Source organism: Prionailurus bengalensis, chromosome D1, assembly GCF_016509475.1.
Source record: "Prionailurus bengalensis isolate Pbe53 chromosome D1, Fcat_Pben_1.1_paternal_pri, whole genome shotgun sequence".
NCBI classification, from domain to species: Eukaryota; Metazoa; Chordata; class Mammalia; order Carnivora; family Felidae; genus Prionailurus; species Prionailurus bengalensis.
The window spans coordinates 73,702,262-73,721,355 of record NC_057346.1 but is presented as its reverse complement, the minus strand read 5'-3'; the positions used below and the strand labels follow the sequence as shown (position 1 = coordinate 73,721,355).

Here is a 19,094-nt window from a genome sequence, read left to right as displayed (position 1 = left end):
TTAAAAAAATTTTTTATAGAAACACACACACGTACTGTTATTGAGGTAAAATTCACATAACACTCATCACTTTAAATCATTAGGTTTTAGTACATTCACAGTGTTATACAACCACCACCACTAATTCCAGAACATTTTCATCATACCAGAAAGAAAGCCTATACCCACTAACCTCTCAGTTCTCATTCCCTCCTCCTCCCAAGCCCTGGTAAGCATTAATCTGCTTTCTATCTCTATGGATTTACCTATTCTGGACATTTCATTTAAGTGGAATTACACAATATGTGGACTTTGTGTCCAGTTTCTTTCAATTTGCCTATTTTTTTCTTTTCCACTCCCCCCAATTTTTAAAATGCCTATTTATTATTGAGAGAGACAGAGTGTGAGTAAGGGAGGGGCAGAGAGAGCAGGCTCTAGGCTCTACGCTGCCAGCATAGAGCCCAACATGGGGTTTGATCAATGATATCATAACCTGAACTGAAACCAAGAGTTGGAAGCTTAACCAACTGAGCCACCCAGCCGCCACTACCTAATATTTTCAAGGTTTCATATATTCTAGCATATATGAGTACTTCGCTCCTTTTTATAGTTAAATAATGTTCCATTGTGTGAATAATACCACATTTTGTTTATCCATTCATCAGTTGATGGACATTTGGCTTGTTTCCACTATTTGGCTATCATGAATAATGCTGCTATGAATGCTTGTGTATGTTTTTATTTGAACACCTCTTTTCAGTTTACCTAGGAGTGGAATTACTGAGTCATAAAGCAATTCTGTGTTTAACTTTGTGAGGAACCAACAAACTTTTATATGAAGCAGCTTCATCATTTTATATTCCTACTAGCATTGTATGAGGATTCCAAGTTCTCCACATCTTCACCATTTTTTATTTTCTGCCTTTTTAAAAAAATTATAGTCATCTTAGTGGGTGTGACGTAGTATCACATTGTGGTTTGACTTGCATTTCCCTGACTAATGATTTTGAGCACATTTTTATGTGTTTGTTTGCCATTTGTATATCTTGGGAGAAATTTCTGCCTGAAGAGTTTTGTGTGTATATATGTATTTATTTACTTAGAGTGTACATGAGAGTGGGGGAGGGGCAGAAAGAGAGGGAGAGAGCAAATCCCAAGCAGGCTTTATGCTGTCAGTGCAGAGCCTGACATGAGGCTTGATCTCATGAACCTGGAGCCATGAAATCAGCTCATGATGTGAGCTGAAATCAAGAGCCGGTTGCTTAACTGACTGAGCCACCCAGGTACCCCTCCCCCCTTTTAATTAATTGGTTTGTCTTTTTGTTTTTGAGTTGTTCCTTAAACATTTGGGATATTAGACCCTTATTGGAGATAGTGTTTGTAAATATTTTCTCCTGTTCCTTGAATTATCTTTTTATTTCCTTGATGGTGTCTTTTGCACAAAAGTTAATAATTTTATGAAGTTTATTTTTGTTGCTTGTGCATTTGATATCTAAGAATTTGTTACCAAATCTAAGGTCACAAAGATACACACCTATGTTTTCTTCTAAGAGTTTTATAGTTTTGCTCATATGTAAATCTTTGATCCATTTTGAGTATTTTTTAATATGCTTTGAGATAACTCATTCTTTTACATGTGGTTATCCAGTTTTCCTAGCACTGCTTGTTTGGGCTTTTTTTCCCCCCAGTCTTTCGAATAGCTTTATTTTCTCCCTTCAACCATAATAATGTATTATCTTCACTGGAGGGTTTGTAAACACAGGCTTATTCAGCCCATTTGCAGGCAAGGCAAATGCTACGTGTTACAATGTTCCCACCATGGAACCTCTGGTCATCCAACCCAAGTCACCCCCTTGCCTATCTTTATCTTCACTATACGCTGTGACCACTTCATTGAGTCTCATTCCAGACTTTAAGTTTTCCATGGTTTCCATGATTTTCCCATGTTTTTCACACAGAATGTGTCTGACCTTTACTGAGTTGCCACCATCTTTGGGACCCTGAGACTTCATGTCAGAACTGTCACTCCCTGAGGCTGCTCCCCACTTTCCCCACTTTCCTCCCTTTCCTCCCTTTCCTGGAACTGCTTTTTCCCTTGGGCAGCATCTTCGAAACTTCCCAGCATCATTTGTTGAAGAGACCATTCTCTCCCATGAATGATCTCAGCATTCTTGTTGAAAGTCAGTTGACCGTAGACATACAGGTTTATTTCTGGACTCTGAATTATATTCCATTGATCTATGAGATTATCCGTATGCCATACTGTTTTAACTACTGTAGCTTTGTAGTAAGTTTTGAAATTAGGAAATAGGAAATATGAGTCCTCCAACTTTGTTCTTTTCCAAGGGTGTTTGTTTGTTTGTTTGTTTTGGGGGGAGATGCTATTCAGAAGTCCCTTGCAATTCTGTGTGAGTTTTAATACCATCTTGTACATTTCTGCAAAAAGGAAGTTGGAATTTTGATAAGAATTGTGTTGAGTCTATAGATTAATTTGGAAAACACTGCAGTCTTAATATTGTCTTCCACTTCATGAACACAAGATGTCTTTTTGTTCATTTAGATCTTTAATTTCTTTGGGTAATTTTACTTTGTTTTTTGTTTTTTTGTTTTTTGTGTTTTTTTTTTTTACTTGGAGAATTTGTGTCAAGACATATAGTTACACTTCATGTTTTTTTATGGGTACATAATAAATTAATTCTTTGGGAACTTCTTTTTGACCATTTGACAGTTGGACATTTTAAAAATTGAGTGGGTCCAGGATACATCATAATATTTTTGTCTTAAAAATAGATCTTCAGGGGCGCCTGGGTGGTTCAGTCGGTTGAGTGTCCGACTTCAGCTCAGGTCACGATCTCACGGTTTGTGAGTTCGAGCCCCGCGTCGGGCTCTGGGCTGATGGCCCAGAGCCTGGAGCCTGCTTTCGATTCTGTGTCTCCCTCTCTCTCTGCCCCTCCCCCGTTCATGCTCTGTCTCTCTCTGTCTCAAAAATAAATAAACGTTAAAAAAAAAAAATCTTCATTTTCTTTTTTTTTTTTTAATTTTTTTTTTTTAATATTTATTTATTTTTGAGACAGAGAGAGACAGAGCATGAACGGGGGAGGGGCAGAGAGAGAGGGAGACACAGAATCGAAAGCAGGCTCCAGGCTCTGGGCCATCAGCCCAGAGCCCGACGCGGGGCTCGAACTCACAAACCGTGAGATCGTGACCTGAGCTGAAGTCGGACACTCAACCGACTGAACCACCCAGGTGCCCCTGATCTTCATTTTCTTTATGTACTTATAGTATCATTCTCTTTTCCTAGGTTGTCCTCCAAAGGAGTATGGAACGAGTACAGTCCTTTTTCCTAAGAAATAAATGCCGTCTTCCTCTCAAACCAAGTCTTGTTGCAAAAGAATTAAATATTAAGGTGACACATAAAATGCTTATAAGTTCATATTGTATTTCAAAATAATTTGTAGGAAGAAAGCAGATGGGCAGATATGCTTAAAGCAAATGAGGATAAAACCTTCATAGGTTGGTTATATAGGTATTTATGGATGTCTGTTTATAAGATCCATCTTTATATCAGTAATGTTTACTTAATCACCATTCCTAAAAGAAAAAAACAATATAAAATTATTTACTCTCTCAAAATTTTTAAAAAATTTTCTTAACATTTATCCATTTTTGAGAGAGACAGAGCATGAACTGGGGAGGGGCAGAAAGAGAGGGAATCTGAAGCAGGTTCCAGGCTCTGAGCTGTCAGCACAGAGCCTGACATGGGGCTCTAACTCAAGAACCACAAAATCATGACCTGAGCCGAAGTCAGGTGTTCAACCGACTAAGTCACCCAGGCACCCCCATCTCAAATTATTCTTTACTATGGTACCTTGGAAGCATATGTTGTAATTCAGTCACAAATAGGCATTTTCTTTTCCTCCCATGTGAATGGTCAGTTAGACTCTTCCCAGGTTTATAAAACTTTTTAGAGCCATCAAAAAGTAGTTGAGTAATCATCAGAATTGAGCAAAAGCAGCGAATTCAGCAAAGGCAACCAATTAATGTCTGTGGTTTTGAAAGGCTAGGGTTTAAGTATCCATAAAGGAGTCTTGAATTTGATTTCTTAAGTTGATACATGGCTACTCTTTACTGAAATTTAACCATGGGTGCCTGAGTCGTATGTCATTGACGAGGGTCATGTTAGGGATGGGTCACATTTTCTCCTTGGGTTTTGTTTGTTGTTTCCCTTAATTGGTCTGTCTTTTTTTTTTTTTTTTAAATGTATGTTTATTTTTGAGAGAGACAGAGACAGAGACAGAGCACAAGCTGGGGAGGGGCAGAGAGAGAGGAAGACAGAGCATTAGAAGACAGAGCACCTTAGAAGCTCTGTGCTCTGAGCACAGAGCCTGATGTGGGGCTCAAACTCATGAACTGTGAGATCATGACCTGAGCCAAAGTCAGATGCTTAACTGACTGAGCCACACAGGTGCCCCTAATTGGTCTGTCTTAAATTAGTTTTTTTAACCAGTTTGATTTTAAAATAAGGTTTGCTCTTTGCTAATGAAATTTTAAAATTTAGTGTCACTATTTGATTGCATGGCTAATTATTAATTATAAGAGCACCATAAAAGGAGAAGTAGAGGTCTCATTCTAGATCATACTGATTGAGGAAAGGTAAGAGTATACAAAATTTTATGCTCTGTTGAGGAATTATGACACTTCTAAAGGTCAAAATTTTAATAATTTTTGTCTCAAGCTTTCAAGATTTTGCTTCTCTGTTTAGAGAGTAGTAGGTAATATTTTACTTATATATGCTATGTTTAAGTCAGTTTCAAAAAGTTTTTTTTAAATACCTCTTGTCTGCTAGGTGGTCTAAAAAGCAGTTCACATATGTTATTTCATTTGCCTTAATTCAGAGGAACAAGTGAAGGGGAGAAATGCCTAGGACAAAAACCTTAAACCCATTTTTATTCCAGTGTTATCTTTCTAATGCTTAAACATGTTGTATTTGTAGTCCTGTTCCTTCTTCAGTTCTAATGCTGTGCCCCTAAAAGTGACAATGGTGAATGCTGATCCAATGGGGGAAGAAATTAATGTCATGTTTAAGGTGAGCAAATGAGGTTACTTTGTTTTAAAATGATAATTTAAAAATTCTTTTCTCAAATTCCTTTTCCAAATTGCAAAGTAATTTTATTTAATATTTAATTAAATTGAATAATTAAGTGAAAAAATATTGCTGACATAAATTGTTTCCAGACAGATTTGGGAACAAATGCAACTCTGGGCTAGAGCTGCTACCTAGGCCCTGCTGGTTGAACACCTCATAACAGCATGCAGTGCCTTTCACACAGACTGTCATGTGAGTGGCACCCCTGGGAGTTGTGCTGTGTGAAAGTGCACAACTGTGAGCAATGGCACTGGTTTTTGGAAACACATGACTTACCTGTGAGAGGCAGCAGGAGTGGAGCACTACCGAGTAACCTATTACCAAAGTTCTGCATCTTGTGATAATAATTCGTATATTTTGAAGAAAGAATGGAGAGTTTTCATTAATTCATTGAGTTAATGGAGGTTCATAAAGATAGCTTTTCTTGAACTATCTTTGATAAAAATATAAACATATATTTATATAAATATATATATAAATGTAAATGCAAAATATATTTATATTTTTCTCCTAACTTACATCTGGTTTGGGTTATATTTTACTGATGTATTTGCTTTTTTCTAAAACAGTACCATCTATTTGAATACAGAAATTTTATATGTTAAGTTTTAGTATTAGTTAAGGCAAATCTCCTTTTTTTCATAACTAGTTTAAAAAAATATATTCATCATTATGTGTCTTAAAGTTATTTTATCCAATTTTAAAAAGAAAATGAAAACTTGATGTGATTCCAGTTAGAATTTATTTTGGCAGGGTTAACTTTTTTTTTAAGTAAACTTTTAGTTTGAGATAATTATAGATTCATAGCCTGTTGTAAGAAATTATACAGAGATCCTGGGTACCTTTACCCAGTTTCTCTCAATATAACACCTTGCAAAGCTATCATATAATATCACAATCAGGATATTGGCATCGATACAGTCTAAATATGGAATGTTTTGGTTATGACAAAGACCCTCCATTTTGGCCTTTTAAAAAATTAAATATGATTCACATACCATAAAATCTAATCCTCTAAAGTGTATAGTTCAGGAAATTGAGACATGAAGAGGTTAAGTAATTTCTTCTGAAATGCTGCAGAAAAATAAAAAGGCAGTTCTGTTCATCTCATTCTTCACTCTTTCTATTATTTCTCCCTCCCCCTGCCTTTAATAGTATGTAACATAGTTAAGTCTTTTGGAAAAGTGCAGGTTTCATTTTGTTTCTTTGATTCCAAGGTTGGTGAAGATCTTCGGCAAGATATGTTAGCTTTACAAATGATAAAGATTATGGACAAGATCTGGCTTAAAGAAGGACTAGATCTGAGGATGGTAATTTTCAAATGCCTCTCAACTGGCAGAGATCGAGGTAAGTCTGTTAGTTCTGTCTTGGTGTCTTATTATTTCTTTTCTGTGAACTTAGCTCATAGTGTACCTGCCCTGAGGGAGTCCTGATGCTGAACACTATGATCTCAGTTGTTTCTTACTTTAGTTTCGTGTTACTTTATTGATTTGTTCACAAATAAGTCATTGAGTAGCCCCAATGAATGCTTTGCAATAACCAGAGGTGTCTGTTGATTGATTGAATGAAAACTGTATGGTCTTCAGCTTTTGATGTAAAATTAAGGCCATGTCTAAGTTAAACCAACTTTGGTTTCATTTCTGCAAAATAAAATAATGGTTTCAAAATTTTTTTCTACTTAAGGGCAGACTTCGTCTTCTTATTTGTTAAGTTCATTTCCTTACCACACATGTTTGGTGTGAATAGTAAAAGTACTACACCCAGAAATAATTGTGATAATTAAAGAGATAATCAATATAAAACACCCCAGTATGTGAAACATATTAGGTACTCAATAAATTGTAACTATTATCATTATTCTTATTCAACAAATGTTTGTTGCTAATCTATCTACAAAATGCTAATAACATGGAGTGCTTATGTTTGTTTGTTTATTTATTTATTTATTTATTTATTTATTTATTTTTTAATTTTCTTTTATTTTTGAACGTTTATTTATTTTTGGGACAGAGAGAGACAGAGCATGAACAGGGGAGGAGCAGAGAGAGAGGGAGACACAGAATCAGAAACAGGCTCCAGGCTCTGAGCCATCAGCCCAGAGCCCGACACAGGGCTCGAACTCACGGACCACGAGATCGTGACCTGGCTGAAGTCGGACGCTTAACCGACTGCGCCACCCAGGTGCCCCTGGAGTGCTTATGTTTAGAAGGAAGGAATTAAAGACCTATAATTTGAAAAAGGGGCCCCTAGGTGGCTCAGTCAGTTAGGTGTCCAACTTTGGCTCACGTCATGATCTTGCAGTTCGAGCACTGTGTCAGGCTCTGTGCTGACAGCTCAGAGCCTGGAGCCTGCTTCGGATTCTGTGTCTCCCTCTTTCTCTGCCCCTACTTGTGCTCTCTCTCTCGCTCTCTCTCTCAAAAATAGATAAACATTGAAAAAAAATTAAAAAAATAAAAAAGTAATTCGAAGATACTTTAATAAGCTAAAAGCTCTAAAAAAAAATTACAAAGTCAGTACCATGGGATTTTAAAGTAGGGAAAGATCATTTATAGTTGATGGAAATGAGAAATGCTTCTCAGAATCTAATCATAGACACTAGAAAGTCACCTGAAAAATTATTTAATCATCCTTCTAATATTTGCCATTCATTTTATGCTTAAATGCCTATACTTAAGGAAATTTAACTGCATTTCAAGTTGGTCTGCCCTATCCTGGATAGTTCTGATGACTATAGAAGTTTTCTTGTATTCTGGTGAATGGGAACTGACTCCTAGTGTCTTCTACCCATCAGTTCCAGTTCTGTTTTAGACTATCATATAATTAAGTCAAATCCTTCTTTATGATGAAAGTATTGTGGCCTCAGATCCTGAGTTTCAAATTCTTTAGCCATTAGATTACCTTATTATTTGATTGTTTTCATTGTAAAGGGTTTAAGTGATCCAGTCTCAGAATGGCACCTGGACTTGGTAGAATGCAAAGTGGGCAAAGTCTTGCACATGTGGAACTTAACAAGTAAAACCATCATACTAACTCTTGCTAAATCATGCCTTGGCCGTTCTATACTTGTATATTTTGTATCTTCAACCCAAGTGTAGGACCTTATCTATTAACTTTCTTGTTATATTTGATCCATTACTTTTCAGCCTCTTGGATTCTTTTTAAAATCTGACTTTTGTTATCTGTCATTAAACCTCTTAGTTTGTGTCATGAACTGATTTGAAGAACATACATTCTGTAGCTTCTACCAAGTCATTGAAAAAATGTTTGCTGAGAGAACTAAGGACCAACCCTTGTGGCATGTCACTAGAGATTTCCTTTCTTTTTTTTTAAAAAAAAATTTTTTTTTCAACGTTTATTTATTTTTGGGACAGAGAGAGACAGAGCATGAACGGGGGAGGGGCAGAGAGAGAGGGAGACACAGAATCCGAAACAGGCTCCAGGCTCTGAGCCATCAGCCCAGAGCCCGACGCGGGGCTCGAACTCCCGGACCGCGAGATCGTGACCTGGCTGAAGTCGGACGCTTAACCGACTGCGCCACCCAGGCGCCCCTAGAGATTTCCTTTCAAATGATTGCTAAATCATTTTATTTAGTTACTAAGTATTTTAATTAGTTACTCATCAACTTTATTGTGTTATCATCCACTCCACATTTCTCCATTTTATCCATCAGGACAGTATGAGAGCCTTATCACTTTCCTTTCTTAGTTTAGGATGTACATACTTTATCTTGTCAAAAAGGAAACCCGGTCAATTAAAGAATTCTTGCTGGTTGTTTTTCATATAAGTCTTGTAAAAGGAAGTTGTTTTATTTATTTATTTTTATAAAAAAAATTTTTTTTTTCAACGTTTATTTATTTTTGGGACAGAGAGAGACAGAGCATGAACGGGGGAGGGGCAGAGAGAGAGGGAGACACAGAATCAGAAACAGGCTCCAGGCTCTGAGCCATCAGCCCAGAGCCTGACGCGGGGCTCGAACTCACGGACCACGAGATCGTGACCTGGCTGAAGTCGGACGCTTAACCGACTGCGCCACCCAGGCGCCCCAGGAAGTTGTTTTATTAAAATTCCTCAACGAGAGCCTACCATTTCATTAGATTTTTTTTTTTTTGTCACCACACTTATTTCATATAGTTGAACTTTTTCTTCTTACGGAATTCCATGTAACTTTGGAGGCAGATTCCTCATGTTTTTTATGTTGTTTCTAATGGTTGAGTGTTTACTTTGTGTCTTGCCCTGGTCTAAGCTTTTCACTTGTGCTCCCTCACAAGTGTCCTTATTTTTCAAATGAAGAAATCACATCTCCATCCTCTGTGAAGTTTTTAACTAGTATCTCAGTATTTGTAGTAATCTTCACTTCTTCAGACTCAATAGTTGTCTTTAAATACTCACCAGGCATTTACTACATGTTTTGTATCTTCCCCACTGGATTGATAGTAAGTTCCTTTAGGGCAGTGACCGTATCTTACATAGCTGATATTACTTTATATATTTTATGAACTTTGGTCCACTGTTTTTACACATAGTAATTTGCATCGATGCATATTTGATTATAAAATTAAAAATTTATTCACATATTAAAATTTTGATTAAATGTTGTCATAGAATCAAGGTCCAGGTGCTCATTGAAAAGGGATGTCACTGTGAACTATAAACTAGATGATACAACCAAAACAACATAGAAGATCCAAATGAATTCATTGTGCGTTGTTTGGCCAGGCTACTAGGATTAAAACCTGGCCCTGCATACTTTGTTTTGGGGTGGTCTGAAGGCCTTGGCCAACTTGCTTTCTTCCAGCCCTTTGTCTGAAGCAAGTCTTTGTGTCCATATCGTTATTTTGACACTACTGCATTTCCTTGGTTTTTAAAATACATAAAACAAATTATTTAGTTATAGAAATATTTCATGCACATAGTAAAATATCTGTGTAGCATGTAATAGAATAAATTGAAAAGTAAATCTTAGTTTCTCCCACACCTCCATTTTTAATCCTAGGCATCCTACTTCCAAAATAAAGCCACTTTCATAGCCTTCTGGGACTATTTTGTATATATTCTAACATGCATGATATTCTAACATACATAATCTTTCTTTTAAACACAAAAGGACAGTTCTCCATCTGGATTTTGTATTTAATAGCATATTTTTAAGCATAAGTACATAGAGATCTACTTCATTGTATTCCCTTATGTAAATGTCCCGTAATTTATTTGTTTCAAAAGTGTATTTGTTTTAAAATTTATTTGTTTTAAAAGTAGAGAAAATATGGGGTGCCTGGGTGGCTCCTCAGGTCATGATCTCACGGTTTGTGGGATTGCTACGTGCGGCCCCACACTGGCAGTGAGGAGCCTGGTTGGGCTTCTCTCTCTACCTCTCGCTGTCTCTTCCCTCCCCTGCTCACATGCTCGTGCACGTTCTCTCTCTCTCAAAATAAACTTTTTTTTTTTTTTTTTTTTTTTTTTTTTTAATGAATTCAACACCGAAAATTTTAATGGACTCAAACTGGCTTACCAGTATCTTCAAGGAGGAATTTCAGTGAACTTTTCATATTTATATTTCCTTATAGCAAAAACATTTTTAGTTAGTAAAAACAAAGGACACATTCAACACCAGGTAAAAGTCATATTTTCCTTTTAAGTGACTAAATACATGCCGTTTCTTCTCTTGGCTGCTACTTTGGTAACAATTAGGTCCCTACCTCTCAAGAACATTGCATTGAACAGGCTGACACAGAGCCAGCGTGAACAGAGGCCCCAAACCAGGGCTTGTGGAAGAACAACAACAGCAAAACCAGCCTTTCTCTTCACTTAGAAAGGGACTGTGAATCAGAGTGTCCACAGTTCCAGTTTCTAAACACGGAAAACCTGGAGCTCAAAGTGAAAATGGAAACCAAAATGCATCAGAAATGAACTATAGTACCTCCTCACATACTCAAGGTCAAGACGGTTCATGAGAAATACGTATCTGATCATCTGGCCTTGTACTGGGAATGGCCCCACTCCAGCATTTTTAAAGGAAGATGGTTTTGTTTCTATTTCATTTCCCACAGGGGTATAAAATCTACAAGAGCATATAATCAATCAGAATAAATCAGCTCACTCACAAGATACTCCCAGATAATGATTTCTAGTTGCTGAGCATAGTCAGCACATTATTTCAAAGAGGCAAAATTCAGGATAATCTGAGAATTCGAAAGTGACAGCTACATTTGCCGATAGGTTTATAGGAGACACACATACATTTTTTCCAGTGTATATGTCAAAGGACCAAGACCCCCGATCATCAAAATAAGTTATTTTGTACATTATAGTGCACAGAACAACAGAGGGAAAGACACATTCTTGGAGAATGACCAAAAGGCATCTTACGAAAGGTTCATATCACTCTAAAGGAGAAGGACTGAAGCCCAGTGCCTTATGGCCTTCATTAGCTTGACCCCTCCTCTTCTTTGGTTGCAGTGGCCTCAGTGGGAGCTGTCTCTTCTAAACGTTCTGCTGGCTTCTCCTCCTCCTCCTCCTCCTCCTCCTCCTCCTCCTCCTCCTGAGGATAGAGGTCAGGGTATTTCTGCATGCATTCCTGGATGGCCCAGAACTGGTCTACACAGTCTGACCCCTTGACATCCTCTGTGCTATAGTGGAAGCAGGAAAAGGCCGACTTGAACTGTTTGCCACAGGGGCCACTGGCCATTCCCCCAAGGCACGGGCAGTTCCAGTTAATGTCTCCATTTGGCAGGATCAATTCGTGCTCCTCATATGAGTCGTTGGGGTCATCAGCCACCAGCTCTGCATTGCTTGGGGTTTCATGGTCTTCTTTGGTCACAAATATGATTCGATCCTTCCCTTCCTGCCGGCAGTAGGCCATGGCTGCAGCCCCGGCACTCAGACCTCGCGGCAATAGCGGCCTAAACATTTTTTTAAAAAGTAAGGAAAATAAAAAATGATTTGCCTAGCCAGGCATTTACATTTTCAGTTAGGAAGACAAATAACACATACTGGAGATTTACACATTATCACAAGGACAATCTTAATCTGCTCTTCCCTTTGAAAGGGCTTAGTGTACTCTGAAACATTGCATCATTTCCCAAATACATGATCAGAGTAAGCTTTTTTGTGCTGAAATGGGATGGCACATATCTTACAAGTAACTTTATTAACTAGGTCAGAATCCTCTAATTTGTAATTAAAATTGTTATTCTTGGGAGTGTGTAGCACATGGTTGTATAAACTGTAGAGTCTCAAATAGTCAAATTCAGCTGTTAGATTTTGGGTACTTCTGAAAATAAAAAAATTTTGATTGCTCAAATTTTCTAGCATGGGCTTCCAGACTTTATTTGTTTTTTTTATTTGTTTATTTTATTTAAAATCTACCATTTTTACAATTTTTTAATGTTTAGCTTTTAAAGTTTATTTTGAGAGAGACAAACAGTGCAAGTGGGGGAAGGAAAGAAAGAGAATTTTATAGGAGTTAATATAATAATTATCATAATAAAAATAGTTACCATTGGATAGACTTTACTATGTATCAAACATCATGCTAAATATGTCACATAGACTTCTTTAATACTCATTAATAACTCTTTGAAGTAGATACTATTCTTTTTTTTTAAATTTTTTTTTATGTTTTTATTTATTTTTGAGACAGAAACAGAGCATGAGCAGGGGAGGGGCAGAGAGAGAGGGAGACACAGAATCCGAAGCAGGCTCCAGGCTCTGAGCTCTCAGCACAGAGCCCGACACAGGGCTTGAACTCACAAATCACGAGATCATGACCTGAGGCTAACCGACTGAGCCACTCAGGCGCCCCTATTCTTTTTTTTTAAATTATTTATTTATGTTTTAATTTACATCCAAGTTAGTTATCATGTAGTGCAGCAATGATTTCAAAGTAGATTCCTTAATGCCCCTTACCCATTTAGCCTATCCCTGTTCCCTCAACCCCTCCAGCAACCCTCTGTTTGTTCTCTGTATTTAAGAGACTTGATTTTTTTTAATGATAATTCCTAACTGGTATCTCATGTCTAAGATTGAAAGCTATAATTTTTTTTTTAATGTTTGTTTATTGGGGCACCTGGGTGACTCAGGTGTCTGACTTCAGCTCAGGTCATGATCTCATGGTTCTTGAGTTCAAGCCCCACATTGGGCTGTCTGGTGTCAGCATGGATCCTCTGCCCCTCCCCCACTCATGCTCTCAAAAAATAAACATTAAAAAAAGTACAATAAATGTTTATTTTATTTTTGAGCGTGCATGCGTGAGAGGGAGTAAGAGGGAGAGAGAATCCCAAGCAGGCTCTGTCAGCACAGAGCCCTACTTGGGCCTTGATCTCCACAACCTCAGATCATGACCTGATGAGCCGAAATCAGGAGTCAGTCGTTCAACCGACTGAGCCACCCAGGCACCCTAAAGCACCCTAAAAAATTTTTAAAGGCTTACTCTTGGGAGACATTTTCACATAGATTAATGTTTTGTTGTTAAAGGTATGGTGGAGCTAGTTCCTGCTTCAGATACCCTCAGGAAAATCCAAGTGGAATATGGTGTGACTGGATCCTTTAAAGATAAACCACTTGCAGAGTGGCTGAGGAAATACAATCCTTCTGAAGAGGAATATGAAAAGGTGATTAGCATGTCTCCTTATTCCAGATAACTTTGTCAAAAATGTATTACATAGGTCATAAGTGCTTTCATTTTCCAGCTCTGGTGATTAGACATTTAGTTTAAGTTGTAAAAACAGCCGTCTTTCTCTAATTAAAAAAATATATGTATAAAAACAGTATATTTAATGGCAGGAGTCTGAGTGAAACCAATGCTAAATTACCCTCCAAACATTCCAAACATGCTTTTAGAGGCCAGCAAAACAGAGGTATTTTTATAATGCAGAATGTTATATTTCACAAAGATCTTGGAAAAGTTATGGAAATGAGGAAGAGTGGCAGTTGAGAGTGTGTGTGGTAGTTGAGAGCAAGATTATGGGCTAGACTCTCTGAGCTTGACTTAGGTCCCAGGTTCCTCACTAGCTATTGAGCCTTGGGCAAATTATTAACCTCTTTTGTGCCTCAGTGACCTGTGGTATAAAATAGGATATATTATGGTATTATAGTACTTATTATGGCTGTAAAAAATAATAGTACTATAAGGTTATTATGAGAATTGAGTTTATATGGAAAGGCCTACATTGAGTAAATTCTGTAGTTGATAGTTATTAGAGGTGTCATTTTTTTCTTTTGGCACACTTTTGAATGCTATAATAGGAAAGGAAAATCTCTTAAGAGTTAAAAACTTTTTTTTTTTTTTAATTTTTTTTTTTTCAACGTTTATTTATTTTTGGGACAGAGAGAGACAGAGCATGAACGGGGGAGGGGCAGAGAGAGAGGGAGACACAGAATCAGAAACAGGCTCCAGGCTCCGAGCCATCAGCCCAGAGCCTGACGCGGGGCTCGAACTCCCGGACCGCGAGATCGTGACCTGGCTGAAGTCGGACGCTTAACCGACTGTGCCACCCAGGCGCCCCAAGAGTTAAAAACTTTTAATGATCCTAAATTGGCCTAAGAAAGACTCAAGAATACTTTTTTTTTTCCCTTTCTAAAAACACTTTCAATGGCAATATAAGGAGATCTGTTTTAATATCATTTGCCAACCTACTTTGTCATTAATGTATCATATTTAAAGATATGTACAAATGCTGTCTGTTGAGAAATTTTAATTTTGTAGAGGAATTTTGTCCTTTGTTGGTCTTTTAAACTGTTTAAGATCAACCCCCTTTCTTTGTTGTGGTATTGAGGAAGCAATGCAGCAAAAGCCAATACTTGTTTATAGTAATGTTGGCTCTTTTGTGGTTCCGGGGAAAGTGGTTTGACACAAAATAATTGTCAAGTAAAATACATTGTGTACTTTTTATGCATTTAACTTTTAATATCCTTTACTAAGAATATAACATAGTGGAGTCACATTGCTTGGGTTTGAATCTTGGATCTGCCACTTAACAATTAGGTGGTTCTGGGAAAATAATTACTCTGTTTCAGTTTCCCTCATATGTAAAATAGTAATCATAATGGTACCTTTGTCATATACTGTGTTTGTATGTAGAAAGAGAATAGTATAGTGCCTAGTTTGTGATAAGTGCTATTTAAACATTTGGTCTTATCATCATCAGTAATAATTTCTGGGGAATAATCACATGGACATATAGAGCCTTATGACTGCTCCATTCAGAAATGTACTATTTTGAGGGGCATCGGACTTTTGAAATCAGCTCAGGTCTTGATTTCAGGGTTGTGAGTTCAAGCTCCACACTAGGCGTGAAGCCTACTTAAAAAACAAACAAAAATGAAATGTAGTGTCTTGAGAATATACTAAATGCATATGCTTTGGACAAAAATACTTATTACATACATCTTGCTGTATCGTTCTATATGATGTATTAATAACTTAATCCCCAGGACAAGCAAGACTAAAGTGAAAGATTTCCATCTTTGAGAAACTTGCAGATGTTACATAAGGAGTCAACAAAACACATTAGTTATATTATTGTATGTTTAAAGATAGCAGGTGACTTTCTTTATACATGCCTTCCCTATAAGCCAAAAAAGGGAAAATACTCTTTTATAATCCTTTATCACAGTGTTAAGTAGCAGTGTTAATCCTTTATCACTTGTGCTAAGTAGCAGAGGCTGTGAGGAGCAGAGGTCCACAACGATGATTCTTAAAAGATGTTCAAAGGCAGCACATACCCTCAGTAGGGACTGGCAGGATCTCTGCCTTTTAAAAGACAAAAGTTAGAGAGATAGGGGCAATAACCATCTTTAGAAGGTGTTTTTGTTTTCGAAATAGGAAAAGGCTGGCTTTTGTTACCATAACCTAGTTTATAAGCTATTAAGAAAATGGATTATGATAGTATTTTCAAAGGGTGATGAATTACTTTAATCTTTATAACCTGCCTCCTTTAAAAATTTTTTTTCCTAAAATAATTTTATATCTTTATTACAGGCTTCTGAAAATTTTATCTATTCTTGTGCTGGATGCTGTGTAGCTACCTATGTTTTAGGCATCTGTGATCGACACAATGACAACATAATGCTTCGAAGCACAGGACATATGTTTCACATTGACTTTGGAAAGTTTTTGGGCCATGCACAGATGTTTGGTAGCTTCAAAAGGTACTAATATTGTTATTGTTGCTAAAGAAGAGAGGCACTTAAATACCCCAGGGGGCGCCTAGCTGGCTCAGTTAGTTGTGCATGCAACTCTTAATCCCAGGGTCATGAGTTCAAGCCCCATGTTGGGTGTAGAGCCTACTTATAAAACAAAAAACAAAAAAACACAGTACTTCAGGTAATTCTGAAGATTTCCACATTGTGAATCGCTTTTCAAAAGGTATTAATAAAATTATCTGTATCCATCCATTATTTGTATATATATCTGCAAGAGTTTCTATAGTAATTTTTACTTGAAGGAAAAAGAAATTGACCTTTCTTACCATGTGAGTGTTAAGTTTTTGATGATTTTAACATCAACTGTTTTACAATCTAAGCATTCCTCCTCCACTTTTTTCTTCCCAAGAAAGCTGAAGCTGTTGGTTTGCTTTCTTCAGATTTATTCAAGAGATCGTTGATTTTGAGTGAATTCATTTCAAGTAATGCTAAAGATATTTTCATTTTGGGGGCACCTGGGTGGCTCAGTTGGTTAAGCGTCCGACTTCGGCTCAGGTCACGATCTCGGGGTCTGTGAGTTTGAGCCCCGCGTCAGGCTCTGTGCTGATAGCTCAGAGCCTGGAGCCTGCTTTGGATTCTGTGCACTCCTGCTCCCGTCCCTCCCCCCTCCCCATCTCTTCCCCTCCCCTGCTTGTGCTCTGTCTCCCTCTGTCTCTCAAAAATAAATAAATGTTAAATAAAAGATATTTTTGTTTTGACAGTATTAGAATTTTATGTAAGATATCTTTGTGTATTTTGATGAACCTTTATTTTGACACATTTAGCCATAACATTGATTTTAATTAGTGGACACAACTTATTTTAAAAGAGAGGCACTTTTTATTTCACAAATTAATGTCCCAAACATTAACTGCCTCTTTTCTTGCTGTTCTTTGCCTTGTAGCTCCCACTGAGCATGACTGGGGATGAAAAAGACCCTAAGAGATGACTTTACCATTGTAGTACACGAGGATGAGTGTGTGTGTGTGGTAACCTTTGCTGAAATGAATTAAGGTGTATTTTATCTAGTTAGTGGTACCTGTAAAAAATGCTCCCATTTGTATAACGGCAATGAGTGCAAAATTTTTGTCTGTATATTTGTAGCTACTATTTGATCACTATTTGAGTGTGTGGATTTATAAATATCATCTTGGAAAAAATTCATATATTCTAAGTAATGAGATTGATTATATGAAGGCTTTCCTGCAAATACAAATTTATAAGTTTTAATGCAGATTCAACACTGCCCAGTACTAAGTTTCCCAGTTGGAAATTGCTATGGCTCAGATAGCTTCGTTCAATAACCATGTGATAACAATAGCACTATTTGAATATCTTCTATAAATAATACTTTGTGTGTATTTTCTTTTTAAATAGGGATCGGGCTCCTTTTGTGCTGACTTCTGATATGGCATATGTCATCAATGGGGGTGAAAAGCCCACCATTCGTTTCCAGTTGTTTGTGGACCTCTGCTGCCAGGCCTACAACTTAATAAGAAAGCAAACAAACCTCTTTCTTAATCTCCTTTCTCTGGTAACTCTGTTCTTTTATAAGCCTTTAATTAATTTACATTACTGCTCTGTGTTTCAGTATCTAAAGAAGGATATTTTGGAATGAAATTTACTGTAGTTTCAAATGTCAGATATACTATCACCAAAATATTCAAAAATTGCTGCTCTATAAAATATTCCAGACACCGTTTATATAAAATACAAAAAAATAAGTCACGAGAGTGGGCTACCCTGGGAGTGAGGAGTAAAAAGTACCTGAAAAGGACCCTGAGAGGGTCATCTGGAATGCTGGAACATATTTTGTGTCTTAATCTGGGTGTGTTCAGATTTTTATACTTCTCTGGATGTTTATTAAGTTAAAAGTAAACCTCCACTATGATTATTGTGACTGAACTTGATATAAAAACAGAGGACTAGAGAAAAGGTCTGTATTTTACAGCTTTTATTCCATAACCTGGCTTTGTGACATCCAACAATTGACTTCCTTGGCCTTGGTGTTTTTCATTTGTAACCGAATCACTTAGGTCCCTAAGACACTAATACAGACTCTTCAAAACTGTGATTGTTTTGTTTGCTTCAGTTCTGATTACTTGGCCAGCTTTTAAGGGATGGGTAAGGAACAGAGTTTTAAAAAATTGAACTCACAAACTCTTTTTTCCTTTCTACAGATGATTCCTTCAGGGTTACCTGAACTTACAAGTATTCAAGACTTGAAATATGTTAGAGATGCACTTCAACCCCAAACTACAGATGCAGAAGCTACAATTTTCTTCACTAGGTAAGACATATTTAAATATTTTAGAGAAGGGACATAGCTTTGATTTGTTTTCCTTAAACAAATGCTATATATCAAAATTCTGATTTTTCAGGAAGGAATTGTGAGTCACAGTATTAGCAAATAGTAGCCTTATCAAAAGTATATTTTATGTCAGAAGGTTGTTTACTGAATAAATGTAAAGGATTTGCAATAACCATTTTAAAAATAAATTTCTCTCAAAATAGCTGGTTTTATTTAGTATATGACTTCAATTATAAACATCCTGTGTATGAACTATTTCTGCAAGATGTATTTTCTATAATGCCAAATACAAGGTTTTTTGGGTTTTTTCCTAAAATAATATCTGTGTTAATCTGTTTTTCAGGATTCTGCCATGACAATTTTTGTGGATACTATAAATGCTTAAAACAGTGAACTCTGGGACACTGCTATAGTAAATTGTTAATGTATGACATGGTACTTAAAACACGTATACCAATTATTGGCATTTGAACTTGT

General features: G+C 36.8%; 2 protein-coding genes and 1 pseudogene across 2 annotated transcripts in view; 1 reads left to right on the top strand and 2 right to left on the bottom strand.

Annotated features, from left to right (window-relative positions):
- Positions 1-19,094, top strand: part of PIK3C2A (phosphatidylinositol-4-phosphate 3-kinase catalytic subunit type 2 alpha) — a 126,039-nt gene that overhangs the window by 96,495 nt on the left and 10,450 nt on the right. Inside the window, exons 20-26 of the mRNA XM_043582344.1 lie at positions 3,281-3,385; positions 4,973-5,065; positions 6,343-6,472; positions 13,598-13,734; positions 16,104-16,273; positions 17,684-17,840; positions 18,487-18,596. Of these exons, the coding sequence (XP_043438279.1) occupies positions 3,281-3,385; positions 4,973-5,065; positions 6,343-6,472; positions 13,598-13,734; positions 16,104-16,273; positions 17,684-17,840; positions 18,487-18,596 (902 nt within the window). The remainder of the gene's footprint in view (positions 1-3,280; positions 3,386-4,972; positions 5,066-6,342; positions 6,473-13,597; positions 13,735-16,103; positions 16,274-17,683; positions 17,841-18,486; positions 18,597-19,094) is intronic.
- Positions 1,682-2,123, bottom strand: LOC122482871 (annotated as a pseudogene).
- On the bottom strand, positions 10,592-12,018 carry LOC122484397 (mitochondrial intermembrane space import and assembly protein 40-like). The gene has a single exon (XM_043582345.1). It carries the CDS (start codon positions 11,982-11,984, stop codon positions 11,550-11,552), a length of 435 nt encoding a protein of 144 aa, XP_043438280.1. The 5' UTR covers positions 11,985-12,018; the 3' UTR covers positions 10,592-11,549.